This window comes from Rhinolophus ferrumequinum, chromosome 2 (genome assembly GCF_004115265.2).
Source record: "Rhinolophus ferrumequinum isolate MPI-CBG mRhiFer1 chromosome 2, mRhiFer1_v1.p, whole genome shotgun sequence".
Lineage (NCBI taxonomy): Eukaryota > Metazoa > Chordata > Mammalia > Chiroptera > Rhinolophidae > Rhinolophus > Rhinolophus ferrumequinum.
Genome location: NC_046285.1, coordinates 48,850,306 through 48,869,786, shown reverse-complemented (window position 1 = coordinate 48,869,786; position 19,481 = coordinate 48,850,306). Strand labels below are relative to the sequence as shown.

General features: G+C 47.0%; 1 protein-coding gene across 19 annotated transcripts in view; it reads right to left on the bottom strand.

Moving 5' to 3' along the window:
- KALRN (kalirin RhoGEF kinase) overlaps nucleotides 1–19,481 on the bottom strand; it is a 615,365-nt gene that overhangs the window by 334,552 nt on the left and 261,332 nt on the right. For all 19 annotated transcript variants that reach the window (XM_033132405.1, XM_033132467.1, XM_033132483.1 and 16 more), the window contains exons 7-9: nucleotides 11,916–12,107; nucleotides 8,155–8,286; nucleotides 4,752–4,982 (exon numbers count right to left, since the gene is read on the bottom strand). In XM_033132405.1, coding sequence (XP_032988296.1) covers nucleotides 4,752–4,982; nucleotides 8,155–8,286; nucleotides 11,916–12,107 — 555 coding nt within the window. The remainder of the gene's footprint in view (nucleotides 1–4,751; nucleotides 4,983–8,154; nucleotides 8,287–11,915; nucleotides 12,108–19,481) is intronic.

Sequence of the window (19,481 nt, the reverse complement as noted above, 5' to 3'; positions counted from 1 at the left end):
TAAGGGAGGGTATTGGAACCTCAAATGTGTCCCTGTCCCACACATACCACCAGGATCGCTCCTAAGCCTTCTAGCCTAACCCCTCCCCTCCCCCACCTTTTGCTGCCAGGCACAGGCACCCAGTTAGACTTCCTCTTCCTGGTCTCCTGGCTATGACCTAACTCTCCGCTTCCTGGCCTTCCCCTGGAACACCATCCCCATCTCCTGTGCCTGAGCTCCAGGGACCAGTGCAAAGCTCACCCCAACCACAGGGGACTTCCGCTGCTCTGACTCCACCAGTCCATGGTTGTTCTGCTTCTTTGGCCCTGAACCTAGATAGCTACGTGTCATTCGTATGTCCCAACTCCTAGCACAAGGCTTTGCGCACAGCAGGTGTTCCAAACACTTTACAATTCATTCTTGCACAAAATGGAGAGACAAGAAGAGAGAAGGGAGGCAGAGCATGATAGCCTACAAAGAGTGCTCAAAATGGTTGCTCTGACTACCAAGTGATGGACTAGAATTTGCATCTAGCAGAAAGAGCAAGAATCTAGCTACCTCTTCTTCTCCTCACCACAGAGTCAGGTCTATCTGGGTTTGGAAGCAGTCCTTTGCATCCATGGGAAGCCACAGGAGTTCAGGGAAAAGAGGAGACAGAAGGTGGATATGGGTGGGTGCACACTTTTTGCTACTGTTCAGTACTATCCCACTCTAAAACAATAGTATTAAAAATTATTCCATGAGCAATAATATGGCAGGTGTGACCCATTCATGCTTTTCTACAGCCTTAATGAACCCAAATTCAGTTTGATCCCTAGAGATTTATTTCCACTGTCCCCAAGCCCAGCAGGAAGGGAAAGCTGAGAATACCCGTGTTGGGACCCCGGGGAGGGATACCACCGAGATGATGTGTCAGGCCAACTCTGGCTGCAGAGGCAAAAAACGGAATCTTATTTCCACTGCTGTCTATCTTTGGTTGTCACCTCTCTGCTTTTACTCTGCTTTGAGCCCTAAAGGGTACAATTTTCCTACTTGGGCAAAGACCACCCCCTGAAATGGCAATGGGGCAGGGAGTCAGGCAGGCACCGTCTGTTTACTTGCTGTCTCTCTCCTCACCTTCCTCTTTTTCTTTCTCTTCCCATGCCATGTATGTCTGTTTTCTACTCTCTGTCTTTAAATCTTTCTCTCCCTTCTGTCTCCTCCCCCATTGTTTGTCTCTATCTCTCCCTCCCTGTTTCACGGTGTCTGTGTCTGTCTGTCTGTCACTCTCCCTCCATATGAAGTATGCACGTGTGTTTCCTGTCTCTCTTCCAGTTCTCCTTCTCTGTCTCCCTGGCTCCTCTCTCGTGTGGCTCTTCTGTAGGGCACCCGGACTGGGAGCCAGAAGACCCAGCTTCTTGTCCTGGTACAATCATTAAGTGGCTGTGTGGTTATAGCCAAGTTACTTTACATCTCTGAGCCTCAATTCCTCAACCATGGACTAGGTTAGACTGGATGCTCTTCCAACTGCTTGACAGCTCTGCGATTTTATCACTGAATGAAATGGAACTCAGCAGGCCCATGAAACAGTTGCTGTTGTAGAAAGCAGGGGACTCAGGCTGAGGGTCCTCAACAGCATAAGCCCCAGGGGGCGCCCAAGTACCACTTAAAGAGGATGTGACTACCAACCCAGGGAACACTGATGGAGGATTTTACTACATGCTAGGCAGGCATGTCGTAAAGCCCTGTACTTGCATATCATTCAGTCTCATGAGACAGGCACTGTGATTGTTCCTACTTTAGAGGTGAAGAAACTGAAGCACCAGAGGTGAAGCCACCTGCCCAAGATCACACAGGTAGGACTTATCAGAGCAGGATTGAAACCCAGGCTCTCTGACTCTGGAGCCCATGCTCTTATCTGTGATTCTGTATTGTCCCAGCCACTGATGCTTGCTCACAAGCTTCCCACTTAGGCTGCTGAGTACACATCTCTGGAACCCTAATGGGCTCAGGAGTCTTGAATCCAGACTATACGGTTCAGTCAATTCTCTCCTCCTTCAAGACACCAACTCTGACTTCTCACGCCTCTGCTTATAACTGTTCCACCAATACTCTACTGCCCTGCACACTGGCTGGCATGCTTTCATAGAACTATCCTTTATATTATATTTTCAAATTTGTATGTTTTATGCCATTGTAACTAACCAGGCATCTTGCCAGAACCTAGTCAAGTGCTGGGCCAACTGGAGAGGCCCAAGCTTTCTGAATAACTGATGAGCCACCAGGGTACTTCGTGAGCACTGAGGGTTTGTCCCTGTGTCCCTGGGCTGTAAACATCTGGAACCCTCAAGACTTTCACATCACAGTTTCTGCAGGTAGATTCCAGCTACTCACTAGCAACCACTGGATGTGTTGGGAGGGAGGGCTAAATGGTGTTCACTTTACAGAAGCAGAAACGGGGGTCCTCCAATGATAATTTCAGCTCATGTCAGCAGACACAAAGAGAACCCCAGCTTCACACCAGACACAGCTAAGAGCTGTAAGGGGCACAGGGAGGAAGAAGCCATGGGTTCTACTCTCAGGGAAATACTGGAATAAAAGAGATGAAACACGCAAAATCAAAAACAATAAACACATAAAATTTCTGGGAGTCAGGAGACCAAAGTCCAAGTCCTTCACTCTAACTGTTGTGTGCATTACGTCCAGCACCTTCTGAAGCACCAGCTTAGAAACCTATCGGGCACTAATGGTTTGGTTGCCAGGCAAACATTTGAGATCACTGCCAGGCTGGGGTGCCCCTGCTTTCCACATTTTTCTTTGTGTATCTGCCCCAATGGCAGACACATGGTGAGAAAGAGAGTGAGTGGGACAGGGTGAATGAAGTCATGTTCCCAGAAATCGTATTCACATCTCCTGAAATGGCATTAGCCGTCCGGGGGAGTTCAGTTCTCATGGGAAACCCAAACCCCCATCACACCCACTTCATAGTCGTCTGCTTGCTCTTTCTCAGTGCCGACAACTCGATTTGCACAGTAGAGACGAATTAATGGGGTGTCAATTCCAGAAATGCTCTCATTTTCAAGAGCATGATTACAGAATAGTCACAGGTGTAGTCTTATTATACCTTGTCCTAGCTTTACTGTAGATGTCACGGTGGCCATGGAAAGTCTGATAACAGTTCCCAGATAGTCCAAGTCCGGATGCCGCCCTCCTGTGGGGGGCCTTTCACCCGTCCTCCTCGCAGCCCCTCTGCCCCTTTCCATGCCCATCCTAGTACAACAGCCATGAAAACATAAGAAGGGCAAAGAGCACATCAAAGAAGCTTTCCACTCCATAGCCTGGATTATCTCTGCAAGTCATTCAGAGGTCACTGAAATAGTGACACCCCCTCTGTGTGCCTGCAGAGGCTGGCACCTCCCTCTGCCTCGATCACAGACGGACTCCATGCTCTCCTGTGCTCGGGGATGATATATTTCTCTGGACAGCTCCAGATGGCAGGAGTAGGCAACTGATTTATTTGCTTCTCCAATCCCAGCAGGCCCCACAAGGGTTTCGGAGCTGGGGCCAGCACGTAAGCAAGTGCCACTCTCTCCTGAGGCCGAGGCTGAGGCTGAGGCATTGCCTCTGACAACTCAATCACTGCCCCAGCTGAGGAAAGGGAGCTGCAAGGGAGTTAGGGCAGCCCGAGAATGGGGGACACTCCTGAAGGCTTGTCTACTCCTGGGACTGACTGCACGGTGAATCCCCCGACCCAGAGGGTCTCACAGCTAGCAACCTGGCCCCTCCAACAACAGCTGTGAAGGGACCCAGTACTTCCAAAGAAACGTCCAGCTGGCTCTCAACTGTCCACGTATATTTTGATAGTTTTGGATTGTACTTGGTCTATACCACAGAAGATAGAGAAGGAGAGGGAAATGTTACTTTCCACGTGTAATCTCGAAATTGTGTGAGAGTCACAGAAAAGTCTAGTAACACAAGTGCCCCCAGCCCTGCCTGTCACTGTGAACCAGCCGGGAGACGAAGCGAAGCCTCAGTCTCAGTCCCAGCTCCCACCCTGCTCCCCGACCCCTGGCCGTCCTCAGAGCAAAGTCCTCAGGAGTCTCCAGGGAGACAGAGAAAGTATGAGGGGAAAAGAACGGGTTATTTCATCGAAAAGGGCATTTGTGGCAAGGCTGTCATTTTAAAGTCAGAAACAGAACCATATCTTCATTATCTGTGGTCAAGGAAAAAGCCATGGCTGGCAGAATAATGCAAAAAGGCATATTAAGCCAGAAGTAACCTCTAATTATGGGTCATACGGTCATCAACAGCCCATGTTTTAAATCTGGTTTCCCAAGTCCTATCCTGCCAACGAATTCCCTAAAGGCCCTGTATCCCACCCCAAAGCCCCACTCTAGCAGGCCACCTGCATCCCTGGTTAAGAAGTGAGCTCATTTTATGTGAGGTCCAACCCCGACAGTGCTCAGATAACCACCCGCAGGCTCTGTGTTGTCCAGAAAGCTCACGACTGACTGAGGGTCAAGCTCTCCCCAAGGAAAACTATGTCACATGACTGCAAGGAATTGCTATCCTCAGACTGAGTGTCCCTTCTCAGTACCACAGGGTGAGAAGGCCCAGTCTAGAAAGCTGCTCGGGTGAGAAGCATGCATTTAACAAGTCCAGACAGCACTTTTAGCTAGGGGTGGAACTGCCCTCTTCCCTCCGTCAGTCAGATGTTCCCAGGCCTGAGCACCTAGGTCAGAGGCCCAGCCGTCGGCCTGCCTGGGATGGATGCTGGATGCGGGGCCTGTTACCTGCTGGACGTCCTGCTGGAAGACGCAGAGCTGCAGCCGCTGGTGGAGCCGCACCTTGCGGTGCTGCCAGATGCTCTCGAGGCGGCGCTGGTGGTGCAGCACCTCGTGCACCACGTCCAGCACCTGGTGCACCGCCTTGGAGTAGTTGGCCGTGGCCGTGAGGGACTCAGAGTTGCCAGGACTCAGGGGGCGCTGCAGCACATCCAGCAGCGCCTTGCCATCCTGGCTGACCTGTAGGAAGGAGAGAAGGTCAGGTCAAGGGAGAGAGCGACGGGCAGGGCCCAGAGAGACGGGCAGGGCCCAGAGAGACAAGGAGGTCTGCCCAGGGGTCCCTGGCTAGGACTAGGAATCTCAGTCCCACCCAGGTTCATGGCAATCGAGGTATGTGCCAGCCAGGGCTGCCAGGGTGCGCAGCCCAAAGCCCAGCGGAGGCCAGAGCACCCCAGAAACCTGGAGGAGAGGAGCTGCTGGGCAGCAGACAGTTGCCTTTGCAACTCCTGAATCCGTGTCTCTCCCCCTTGAATTTTAGCTTCCAGAAGGCAGGGAACCTGTCTGGTCCACAGTCTCCCCCACGTCTAGAACAGAACCTGGCACAGAGTACTTGATAGATATCTTGACTGACTCACTGACAGGTCAGGCAACAGAATTACCTTCTTCTCCCTGGCACCAAACTTGTAAATGTATGACCATGAGGCAACGTACCTAACCTCCTTAAGCCTCAGTTTCTTCGTCTGTAAAAAGGGATAGTAATGGCATAGAGTTGTGGGGAGGATTAAATGAGTTTGCACATGTGGGGTGCTTAGGATGGAACACAGCACATAGGGTGGCTACCAATTCTATTAGAAGCAGCAGCAGCATTTCTCTCTCCTGTCTTATTTCCTTGATATTTTCTTGCTTTTCTATTGCTCTTTCTTTTGCTCTCCTTCTATACAACCCTCTTTTGTCTCCTGAAAGTGGTGACATTCTCATTTTTCCAGAATATGCAGAGTAAAGGAAGGACTTTAGATTGGGGACACACCATCCATGCTCTGGGTTCCCCAACACTTACCCTGAGTGGTGAGGCCAGTGGGGGCGGGGGGCGTTCCCTGTCATTCGTCATTGGAATTCTGGCACAATTATGGGCACCAAAAATTCTGGAAAGCGGCATCAGAGGATTGACACCTGCGGCTCTCCAGTGCTTGGCAGAGTACGCGGTAGAGCATGTGTCTTTCCAATCTAAAACAGTAGTAACTGGAGGATTGGTGTTGAAGAGTTGAAAGACTCCATATTAATTTGGGGTCTTTCATGTAACAATGAAATCCAAAGTTGGTTTGCCGTTGAAACGGTGTTTTCCTACCGGCAAGGAGCAGACGGTGTGCTGTCCCCTCCAGCCTTGTGACACGGATGCACAGCTGTTTGCTGGGCTTCCAGCCTCTCCTCCCCTCACCTTCACATCCTGACAATAGCTTGGCTGGGGGTCCAGGAACTCAGGAGCTGCTGTTGCTCCCCCTATCGCATAAAGCTCATGGGTAGGGGTGTGATTCAGAGGAACACTGACGGAATGTGCAGCTGAGACAAGGGAGGAAAACTGGCTGGAGGAATACGGCCGATTTAGGTGACCGCCACGACCCACCCCCTCCTGCCACGCTTGCCCCACAACGTGTATTACCGGGGGAGGGGGAGAGGAAGTATCCTATACATAATACAGAGGAAATGCCCTCCAGGGACATGAATGAGACAAATACCGTAGGGGCAAACCCAGGAGAGCTCTCCTCAGGGCGTCCTGAGCCAATGCCGTGCTTTGGCACTGTGCTAGGACCAGGGCAGGGGGGTCGGAGGTGGAGGGCCATGGCCTGAAATCCACATCGGCATGAATCCCAGTTCTCTGTCTCAGTCTCCATCTGAAGGAGGCAGAGGCAGCCCACTGGCCTGTGGGAATGTCTACATCTCACAATGCCCGAGAATGAATGGCGAGAAATACTGTCTCTATTTGTTATTACAGTCACACCATACCTATTGGACATGTAAGTGCTGTATTGATCTCATTTGTATACTCTATTGTATATTTTATAAGTATTACGTTTAGAGATCCTACCCATGGACAGAGGTACCGTTCTAAGAGAAAGCCTTGGCCATTGGGATCAGAGCTGATGAGGTCAGATTTGGCTCACACAGCCTCCTCTCTGTCTCCTATAATAACAAAACCTGTTACCATTTTTAGCACTTATTTCTTGTCAGGCACTGGACCGAGTGCAGTACATGCATTGTCTTGATTACCCTTCAAACTCCCCTACGAGGCAGCTGTGATTGCCTTCATTTCACAGAAGGAGAAACTGAGGCTTAGAGTGGTGCAGTGACTTGCCTGAAGTCACACAGCTGGCGAGGAAGCCACGATCCACACAGAGCTTTGACAGTAGCAAAAACCCTGAGTCTCACCCAGAAGCCCCTGACTCTTTGACTTCAACCTGTACCACACTCATCTGGGGTAAATATTTACTAAAATGTAGGTTCCAGGTCCCACTTCTTGACATTCTGATTTAGACGGGGCCGTAACCCAGGCATCTGCACCTCTAACAAGCAAGTCAGGTGAGTCTGGTGCCTCGCTGTGAGTGACACGGCTCTAACTCACTTTGCCCCAGAAGAAACCCAGGGGCCACATGTGAATTCACTTACCCCCCCACATCCAGCTGCCTTAACCAGCCCATCTCTTTACATCCCCCAGCCCCCGCCGCACCCTCGGAACTCATGCCCGTTAGCAAACCCCCTTACTTGTGTATGTCCACACAGATGCCCCTGTATGACCCTTTCCTTTTACTTAGAAAAGAACAAGGACAAGAAGTGTTTTTCCCCTTCTTAACTTTGTACCAGGGCCCCGGCCTTTGATTTTTCAGTGGAAGAGTCTTTTCGTTTGTCCTTCACTTCCACGGCAGCTTCTCACTCCTGCAAACACTTATCTCCACCCGGTGGTGAGTTTTCACCTCTGGACCTTCTAGTGAGAAAATCAGTATTTTTTGGATGAGTTGCTTCACAAAAGGGGTAGCAGGCTGGTGTGACCAGCCAGAAAGCCAACTCCTGAGGAGCAAGGTATTGCTTTCTTATATTCCTCTCCAGAGGAGAGGGTCGGATCGTCACACACAAGGTGAGGTGTGTGTGTGTGTGTATGTGTGTGTGTGTGTGTGTGTGTGTGTTCATGTACATACTCACGCACCAAGGTGGTGCCTGCTGATGGCCCCATTTCTCCTGCTTCCTGGCTAGAGACACTATCATTCATAGATAGAGGATCTTAAAGATGTCTCCCAAGGGAGAAAAATGGCTTTTCTTCTTAGTCCAACTAGGCTATTCCACAGTGTACAGGCCAGAGCTCTCACCACCCACCCATATACATACACGCCCAGGGTGCCTGGGTGTCCTGCTTGGCTCTCACCTCTGTGTAGGCCTGGGTCACCTGCTCATACAAGGACTGGTGGTGGTGGATCGCCAGCTCCAGGTCCTGCATCTCGGATGGCAGGCCACCTTCGCTGCACATCTTGCACCAGGCGTCCACTCCCGACAGGAACTGGAAGGAGATGCCGGCTGGGTCAGTGTGGGAGCAGTGGGGGTGGGCAACGGGCACATTATGTGGACACCATCAGATACCTTCGGAAGAAGCATCAGGATCTCTGGAAGCCTTCAGAGACCAGTGTAGAGGGTGGAGTTCTTTCTCTAATTTGACAAACACTAACTGCATGTAAGAAGTCAGACCCATGATCTCTTTAGGAAGTGTGGTTTCCACAAACAAAGATGACTATTATGAAACTGCTAGGGGGTGGGAGCCGTCTGCATGTTCAACAGGTTATACTCACACGTTGGCTATAAAATACAGGTGTGCAAACAGCTCACCATATTACATGCACACATTAGAGCTGCTTGTCCTAGGCACACTCGCCGGCACAGGTGAGGGGCTGCGTGTAATGGAACGAGATGTTTCCACACAGGTACTTCCTAGTATGTGCATGAGTTGTGAAGAGGAGCAAAGAACACAGGACCTTTGGCCCCTTCCCGTCTCAGGGAACTTGCAGAGACCGTTCCCACAAGGGATGGGAGTAACATTCAAGGAGCTCCCCAGTACTGGATCAGTATTCTCAGAGGTGGAATTGGGGAGCGGCAGCTTAGGGGGACAGACTGCATTGCGCCTATGGTGGCAGTGACTCCTGCCATGTGATATATAGATACAGATCTTGACAGATATTAAATTACTTAAAACTTCAAATGAACAACTGTAGAAGACTGTGGGTCTCTGTGCACAAAGGGTGAGCCAACTGAAATCACTCAGATTTATTGGGTAGAAAAGTACACCTTTAAAATGCAAATAATCCTTCACCCAACAGTCTGGAAAGGTTCTGTCTGTGATTCCTCTCGCCTGGATGCACAGCTCCATTTAAATTAATTGCCTAAATACCTTTTATCTCATTGCCTAGAACAGCCCATACGAGGACAATAAAGAGCTGCCTAAATAAATGCATTGAAAAAATAGCTTTGAATCCGTTGTTTGGTGTGTGTGTCTGCGTTTTCCCCCTAGCTAAAAAAAGAATAATGGTTTATGAGTTTCCCTGAAGGTCTGGCAATACCTGAGGAAATTGAATTAAAAATAGATACAAATAAAATTGTAATCCTCATCCAAACTAAATCAGAAAACATCAGCGAGACGTGGACCTCTCCAGCTGCTCTCAGTTCCAGCACTACATTTTCTAAACTGCTTGAGTTCTAGTCTTGGTGTCACCATCAGCTTTCAGTCCCTGGCCTGTTGGCTGTTGTGGTTGATTTTACATTCTATATGTTTGGGTTTTTTGGGTTTTTTTTTTTATCACCTTAGACATCTCTTAATAATTCTGGAAGAGGGCTGGGTGCTATTCAGTATCAGATTGCACTTGTACTTGATAACAGCTCAGAAGCTTCTTTGCTCCACCAAAAACCATTTTACAAAGGAAGCCGAAAGCAACTTGACATTCATGTGTCAATTGTGACAGGAGCACCTCTTTAACGTCCTTGCGATTTCTCTGTGATACTCTGAGAGTCCTATAGCAGACCCCACTAAACGATGAGCTCAAGGCAAAGAAGACAGAGAGGCAGAGATGGAAGCCTTAGGTCTCCCTTGCCAATCTGGATAAACTTTGAATAAAGTGTGCAAGTGATAGAGTTGAAAACAGAACAGGAGATTAGACATGAATATTCCCATGATCCTAAGAATGAATCAGTCACTATCAGTCATTACCACCACCGTCTTAAAAAGCAAACACAAAAACCACTCCATGTATAGGGCTGCCCTTGACTTGTAACACGAGCATTTTTGTCTTTGGGAAGGTCTCAGGTGGACACAGGCACAGTGAAAGAAATACAAAATACCAGGATGGTATGTTGAACAAACGCCACAGTAAAAGCTATCATTGAAACAGCACATTAGGTACTTTACATGTTCCATTGCTAATCCTTATAGCAGCACTAGGAGATAGATGATTATCCCCACATTAGAGATGAGGAAACAAGCTCAGAATGGTGAGGTGATTTGTCTAAGTGTGAATGAATGATGGGGCTGCAATTAGAACCTACCTGTGCCTGGCCTCCAAGCCTAGACTCTTTCGATTATCCCCTACTACCTTCCATGTTAGGTGGGTACCACAGGGAGAGATGTGAGGTATGACCTTGTGCCCGCCCGACTGCATTATCCGTGAGCTACCCAAGTGTCACACAAAGAAAGAAATTGAGAGGTTAAGACCGCAGACTTTAACATTAGATACACCTGGGTTGAAATCCCAGCTGCCCATAGATTGTGTGAATTTCAAAGTAGTAAATATTTAATAACCAGCATATATGTACACACACACACACACACACCAACATACATGTGTACTGTAAACTTTACTAACATAAAGGATACATAGCACATAATTTACACAGAATAATAACATATACAGTGCTCTTTATTGAAAATTCCACACAGCCAATTGATTCTCACAGGACGCTATTGTGTGTAAATAACACACTGGTATAGTTTCACCATGAAAGCTGGTTGATATTTTCACTTACGTTGGTATAAGACAAAAATAAAAATACCGTAAGACTTATGTCAGAACATCCCTCATTCATCCATGATATGCGAGACCTCTTTGCTAATGGAATAATAGTTTTTGAATACCAAAAAGTATTTCCTCAATTTTATGTGCTATTTACAGTGTAAGAGCTATTTAAAATATTTTCTCCCTCATTTGTTTAAAGACTCTATAGACAATCAATAAAACAATAAATCAAGCCTTGGTTTGTAGCATTTGATGATTTCCATGGTGTAAAACTCCTGCCTTGATCTATTTCAAGCTACCAATGTGACATCACCAAATGGGGAATTAGGAAGAGACGATTGGTAGGGCACACTGTACAGTATTTCCACCATACAGATAAATAGATATAAATAACCTCAAGAACCTAGATATAAAGTGTAGCAAAATAATTAGGAAGTAATGAGTTCTGAGTATTTATTGTTGTGAATATGACATATTTAATGTAAATTCAGTTTTAAGTAATGTCTATGTTTAACCAGCTCACAAAATTCCTGAAAATTTAACAATTGGCTCTCCACGGTCTGGTTAGAGCCAGCTCCAACACACCAGTGGATCTTAGGCAAGTCTCTTAATCTCTGAGCTTCAGTGCTCCTCTCTGTAAAATGGGTTAATAATGTCACTGGTCAATATCAGTAAGCAAACGGCAACAAGTAATTATTATTTCTATGGACTGTATTATGGTTCGATCATTATTATCCATAGCAAATGCTTCATGTAAAATTAGTTTCCCCCTGCTCTCAGCACTCAATGATCAGTTTACTTTCACCCCTTTGGTCTTTGTATGCTCAGGGAATGCAAATGAAGCAGACAATCAACACACACAGGCACACAACAATAAACTACCTGGCAGAATGTAAACAGCCTCTGGGTTCCTTCTTGTTTGGATGATAAACAAAGCCATCAGTGTTTCTTTATGTACACAGGGGCCGTGCAAGTGGTAGAACACGGCTTACTAGTGCAACTACTTGGCAAGGTCTTCAGTGTTTCCCAAAGAGGGGAGGGTCTCTCTACAGGTACGTCCCTGCACCCTGCCCCTCGCCTGTCCCTGCACCTCTCCCACCACCAGCAGCCAGGGCAGCTCCCTGGGCCTCACCTGCTCAGCCTTCTGGTGGAACACCGCAGACATGGCGAGGATGGTGCTGCGTTCGTCCAGGGCAGCTGCGAAGCTCTTCCACTCCTGGTCCAGCTGTGTGGAAATCTGCTTGATTTGCTGAGAGGCATAATGGCCAGCCTCAGAGAGGCGGGAAGCCACAGACATGATGCGGTTGATGTTGACATAGGCGTTCTGGAAAGAAAAGGAGAATGAGTGCTTCGTGGGGCTGGCTGAAACGGCCTCCACGGATCCTTTTCGGGGTGGGTATTTAGGGGAAGGCAGCTATCCCAAACAAAACATATGAGAGAGGTTGTGGAGGCCACACCAGTACATCCATGTTCGGGCCAAGGGAAGTCTGTGTCTGTGCCATAAAATGTCACCAGATAGCAAGTACAGTGATCGAGGCCTCTCATTCTGGGCACCAGCCTAGCTTTACTAGTGCCAACTATTAATGCACATAAATGCAGCCACTTTACATGGATTGCCTGTGCAACCCTCACACTCATCCTACGAGGTCAGGCCTAGGGGACAGCATTTCTAACGGTTACTCTCTGGAAGAGCTCAGACGAGGGCCAACGCTGGAGGAGGCAAAGGTGCCTCTCTTGCTCAGGAGAGAGCTGGACCCAGGGCATTAGCGTCACCTACGACAGGGCAGCAAAGAGGGCACAGGACATGTTACATCATAACTCTATGTTCCTAACACCAGGTGAAGACTTTGCTGCCCCCATGCCTTTCCCTCCGTCAAAAGAGCTGGGGCACTTGCCCAGGTTTAAATAGAGAGAACATTTGAACCCACAACATGTTTCCGTGCTAAAAACAAGATCAATGCAATTGTCCCTACTTAACTTAGGAACACTTTCCCACGTGACCCCAACAGGCATCTGTGGGGTTCTCCTGGCCATGCTGACTCCTTTCATCTCGTGTTTTGTTCACACTCATTCCCATCTTTCATTGCCAATTAAAATTCATGACCACCATGTGTGTTGTTTCCTCCTAAGCTAGCAGAAAACCCTCCAGGAGGGAACAAGGCAAGAGAGAAAGAGAGAAACCTCACAAACATCAGACAGTAGTGAGCGTGGTTATTTTTAACTGCTACCTCCTATTAATTGTCTGAGGTGTCAAAACAATCAAGTAATATTGTGGCACCCACAGAGAGCTTTTCTCACACGTCTGCCTGAAGAAGGACGAGGGTGGCAGGTGGCTTGTACATCTTTGTTCTTTGTTACAAATTTTCTCGAATGATAATAAATGCTCTTCAACAACGGCATTTTCTCTTGATTCTATTAGCTCAAAGGTAGCTCATTAATATTCGGTAAGTTTCATGAAGTTTCTTTAGTTTCCTTTCCTTCTTTCCTCATGGTCCCCATTCATCTTAGCTGTCTCTGACCTCAAACACGTCATCCCGAACCTGAGCCAGGTGGATAAGGTCTCTCTTCATTTAGAAGGTCTCTGTGGAAGCTTAAAAGGTTAAGTGACGTGTTTGAACACAAAGCCATCCTGATGTCTAATGACTCCCACGCGTAATCTCTTTCTTTGGCCTGAGATCTTTCTGACTTAGTACATTTCCATAAAAGACTAGAATATTACTGACTCTTGGCATTTGAAATCATAATCCTTCAGAGCTTTAGAAATCATTATCAGCCCTGTTTTCTGAGTTAGGACACAGATTCTACTCAAAATGAAACTCTACAGAACTGACAGGAAAACCAACTCTACACTTAGAGTTAGAAGGAAAGAAAAGGGGAAAAAAAAGGCATGTACTGATTTTAAGAGTCCTGTCTGCGAAGGCAATAGCATTTGGAGTCCCCCAAATTTCCTGCTTGTGTTGTCTTAGTTTGGGTTTCCCCAAAGCATCCCGAGACAAGGATTTAAGGCAGATCATTTATTCACATGTGATCCTAGGAAGCACAGTGAGGGAGTGGGGAAGTCAAAGAGGACAGAGAGAAAAATGTTCATTAGTGGGTTACTGCTATGAATGGGGGTCCTCCCTCCTGCAGCTTGTTGAGAGACTGCAGAACACACTTCTGAGCTGTCCCAGTGGGAGGGGAGGAATCTGGGGTATTTATGCACCAAGTCCCATCACTCACGGTTGAAGGATCCTCCTGGAGCAACTCCCTGGCATTTCCAGCCTGACCTCCACACAGGCCAAACATAGCCCCCAGGTCAGAGAGTGGCACAGGGACCTGTCGGTGTGTATGGGAACCATCTATAGATGACCTGCAGGGCAGGCTGACGGAATAGGGGTGGGACATTGACAGTGCCCGATATAGCTGTCCTTCCAAACCGGATTCAAATCTTGAAAACGCTCCCCCTCACACACATTTTTCCAGCTCTATCTAGGGTTGTTGGGTTTTCCTGTCTTGAGAAAGACCTTGTGTGCTTTGGCCAGATGGGAAACAGCAAAAAGAGCAGATGACTAGCCTTTCCCCAGGGTCCTGTATGTTCATCTTATGGATGCCTGGCCCTCTTTCAGCGCCTGTTTACGTTCTCCCCACAGGGAATGCAGGGAGGAGTTCTCTGAACAATGCTCACTTCTAGGAAGAACTTTCTAGCTATCAGAGATGTCTAACTGTGGCCGCCTTCTTGAGGCTGTTAACACCTTGTCACTCATTCAAATATTTATGGAGAGTGGGCCAGGCTCTGTGTTGGGGGCTTGGGAGATCAAAGAGAAATGAGACAGGATTCCAGCCCTTGGGGGCTCATAGCTAAGACTTAAGAAAAGTCCTCAAATAACTGTAATTTAAAGCAAAATGAAGTAAGTGTATTGACAGAGGTAGAGGCAACTAGCTGTGGGGATGAGAGGGAAGGGACCTGAACCACTGGCCAGGGAGGGGGGCCATGTTAGGAAGGGGCTCTCTGCACAGAAGGGGGTGGCGAGGCTGGCGGTCCTCCAAGGCCCCCTTCTGCCCTTCAGCCTGTGATCATAAAGGAAAGCAAAAAACAAACAAACAGAAAAAGACCACAGCTTACATTCCACATTCAAGGGACTAGCACAGTAAATGCCTTTTTGTTTCCTTATCAGTGGGCAGAGAAATGTCTTACTAAAACTAACAAATGATTATGCTTCACAAAAGAAGTAGAGGCAACGTTCCTCATAATAGAGGGACAGAGATATTGACTCATGAATTTGCTTGTTTTTGCCTCTACCACCCCTTTGCAAATGAGCAAAACACTATAGGCAAGTCACAGTGCCCAAGTTCATCATCACCATCTTCATTTTCCTTCAGCCTAGAACCTGAGCCCAAGGGGAAGAGAGATTGTAAATTGCAGCCATAAACCAAATGAAAAAAGGAATGGCAGAGAAGGTCTCAAAGGACTTAACAGGAAAGCACAAGGGGAAAGTGCTGGAGTAAGAGTCTCGGTAAAGAGTAGTGTTAAGTCATCAGGAACAAATAGCCCACCACGACCTTTGGTCAACCCATCTGCGTGGATCCAACCTTCTGTGTCACTGTTTAAGCCTCTGTTACGGAGCATTTGGGGACATGGTGTGTCCTGCGGATATGGCCAGCAGGGATGGCGGTTGTGACTCTTCCAGGCCTTTCCATTTCCCCAGCTGCCTCCTCCACCACCTCCCATCTGCCCGGCCCTGCCAGTTTTCCCTGCCAGCCTTCAATGCCCTTCTGTCTGCAGGGCTGTCCATCCGCCCAGGGCTCAACACCACTGGGCCAGGAGATATGAGTTCTGGTTCATCCCAGGCACTCCCTTGCCACTTGCTTCTTCTGTGCCTCAGTTTCCTCATCTATAAAGTGAGGACGTTGGGCTCCATGATCTCAGACATTCCATTTGTGCGTAAGCAGTGTCTGCTCTGTGTAACCCAGGCCTCTAGATACATCCCGTTTACGGAGGGCACCCAGAGTGAACGTAGAGAGAATGCAGGTCAGTTTTCTTCTTTCTTCAGTGCCTGGGGCAATACTGACTAAATCTCTTCCCTTCCCCAAACCCTCTTTTGTGTCGGAAGTGGGGCATAAACCGAAGAAACAAGGTAATTCAAAGCTTTCAAGTACCCACGTGCAATGGGAAGGTTTTAAACAAAAGAGGGACATGATCTGACAGGCTTTCAAAAGATTGCTCTGTGCGCTAGTGGGTTAGGAGGGACGGAGTGCATGGCGGCGGCCTAAGAGGGGAGAGCTGCCCACCGCGGAGGTACACGTAGCCCAGCACCGGTTGTCTGCATGCCTCAGCCCCTGGTCCTGGCTCTGCTCTCTGCCCTGTTGTGTGAGGGCCACAGCTGGAGCTGGGTGGCCCAGGGCCAGCTGCTCCCCTCCCCGTCTGCTCTTCAGCCCCTTCCCCTGAGCAGAGCTGGTAACACCAACCAGCCTCCTGGCCAGAAGTTAAAAACATAACTGGCCTAACATAATGCTGGCATAGGGAGGATCGTCTTAAACCCTCCCCTGAAAACTGCTTTATTAATTTACCTCCCCCACATATATGTAGTGCCGCCAGTGTTATTATCATTCTTCAAAGGATCGCGTAAGTCCAAAATGTAAACACTCCTAGCTTGCAGCATGCAGAGCACCCCAGCACGGTCTGTGGCTTCAGCCACCCCATCCTACCTCCCCGGAAAGGCTCTCCTCCCACCCACCATTTCGGTCACAAATGGGAAAAGTAACTAAATTCCAGCAAAATCTCGCTAACACAAAAACACTGCCCCACTTCTGTTGCCTACAAAATTCTGTTTTCTCAGTTCATTCCTGCCTTAATTAATTGGAGATCACAGGATGGAGAGACCCTTCTCCTGAGTTCTTGTTTCCTGCTGTGATTAACTGAAGTCAGTGTTGCAGACTCATTCTCCTGAAAAGAATTTCTTGGCAGAACCTTGATGAAAGTTTTCAGCCCTGCCAAAGGTTTTTCACTTTGAACCTGGCTCCCAGTTGCCCAGACTGGCTATAAAAACATGCAAAGTTGCTTGCAGATAATGATAACTTTCCACTTAAAAACCCAGCTAACTATTCTCTTTAAACAAAGTTTCTTATGTGATATACTCTGAAAGAGATACTAGTTCTTCTAGAAATAATCATTTGACGCAAGCTATCATTTTGGTAACCCCAAGCTCTGTCAGGGGTTGACTGTAACAGTAGATTATTTCTGAATATGTGTATTATTTGAATTCCGTTCCCTTTACTCCTAAAAGCAGGGGTAAATTTTACACTTCTGTGGTCATAGGTTCCTACCCTGAATCAGAAACTCTCTTCTGTGGGTGACATGAGACATGAAGCACCCAGTCCATTGACTGCCATGTAACCAGTAACTCAGAGACTGTCATATCTTTCCTCTCACCCAGTTCCAGCAGATTGGTGTTAACCCTCGAAATTAAATGCAAACTAAATCAAAGTATTAGTAAAAAGCATACTGAAAGAAAAACCTAACAACTATTCCCACTAGAAGGAAATATTCCAAGTGTCCACAGTCCCACTGTATTTCACAAAGAGCATGCCACAATGTCCCCTACTATCCCTGAGAAAAGTCACTTTCCATGGGATCCAACCACCTGTGCCCAGCCCTACAGCAGGCAAAGCTGACGTAGCTGTCTATCAGGCCACTGCCCTACACAACGCACCCCCTCTGCTGGCAGAAATCAGAGCTCTCAGAATCAGCCAGTGACTTTCTCTGTGAGCCATGCCCATTCAACAGTGTTCTTCCATACCTTAAGTTGGAAAACTCGAGGTCTTTGTCTCTTGGAAAAGGCTTCTTAGGGCATCTGCACTCCTTTGGCATGTGTTAGCCATGCCCAAAGCGCCCAGAAGTGGGACTGTCTTGTCCTCATACAAGGAGATAGGTCCTTCTCCCTATCACTAACCATTCTGCAAAAGGTGGCAGAAGCTTCCTCCCCAGGCAGGCTACGGGGCCCTACACTTTGTCCTCCAGGGGCGATGTTTCTCACCTTCACCTCCAGAGAGGCAGAGGGGAGTCAGTGAAGAGTTGTCTCACCTCTGGGAGGGATGAGTTCTGAACAAAGAGGTTCTCCATTCCATTCCAGTTAACAGGGTTACAGCTTTGAAATCCTTATTATGAAAATGGAAGTTATGATCCATCATAGAAGGTGAGGCACAACCACCACCTAGGGGTCACCTTCCTGGAAGGATTCAGTTCTCTAGACAAGCTCTGGAGACCTTGACTCTCCAAATCCAAAAGTCAAGGGAGGAAGGCCAGGCAAACAACCGTCCAAGGGCCAAGGTACTTAGCAAAATCATTTGGGTCAAATGAAAACCAAATGTTAAATCAAAATGAAATACAAAATACATGAAAATAGTGTAGCCTCGGCTGAGAAAAACATTATGCATGCCAGGGAAGCACACCCACATTTACTGATTGCTCTTTTTCTATCAGATATTCATGGTGGTGGGAACTTTTCTTTAGGGTCATTTTTCTCTGCTCAGTTCTCTTGTGTTGAGAGAAGCTTCGAAAAAAAAAATATATATGTGTGTGTGTGTGTGTGTGTGTGTGTATACACACACACACACACACACACATATATGTATAAAATCTTTTTTAAATAATGGGGGGATGTTCTTAAAACTATACAGAGGAAGCATACAGTATTTCATTCTCCAGCCGTTTCCTCCCCACTGAAGTTATTACATCAAAATATCAACTGTCTATGGGTGATGGAGTTAATAGGGAATTTATGTTTAACCTTTTACGTTTATCAAACTCATTCTTTTTATTGAGACACAAAGGTTCTTCCTAGTTTTTGTTTCCTCTGTAAATAATTATAGGAGTGTATTTGATTTCAATAGATTTGGTATTTTAACATTTTTAGTTTGAAAAATTATTTTAACGTAGCTTTCATTTTAATAGATTTGTTCAGGTTGCATTCCATGAAAGCCGCAATTACACACATTTCCCCATCTCTTTTTTACTTTGGTAAAGCTTGTAAAGTAAAATTTACATATAAGTGAAATAGGCCAGTTTTAGTGAGCAAATGCTGCTTTAATAAGAAAAGAAATATAAACACATTTTATTTAAAGTTTTTTAGAAGGCAAGTTCATGCAACAATTTCATTTTACATGAGAAAAAATAATAAAACCTATACATTTCTTGACTCCACCTAGTAGGTACTTAAAAATTGGTTAAATCAATAGAGTGGTGTGTTCAAAGCCACAAAGAGAAAGGCAACTGGGAATAGATCCAGGTCTCCTGATTACTAGTTTGCATGACCCCACTGCTTATAGCTACCTTTTCTCATGCCCTGCACCTTATATTAATTTAAGTTTTTGTTTTGTCCCACTAAAAGAGAGCCATAAGGAGAAGTATTTGGAGATTTTCCCATACAGCTTTCAGTGACTTCGTAACATTCGACATCAGTAAGAAAACAAAGAGACCGTGCCAAGGCAATGGAAAAAGCTGAACCTCACTTCCTTTCTCCAGATGAATAATACCAAATGCATTGCTTACATCTTAGCTAGTACCCAACCCAGTTGGGGTACTGAAGCTGTTAAAGCATCGGCTTATGATTAATTAGTTTAACATTACCATGTAAACCTGCTGATCCCACCTCGAAACATATGGACACTGGGATTGCAACATCTGGAATAAGAACTGTCCATGCTTGAAACTCTTCTACAA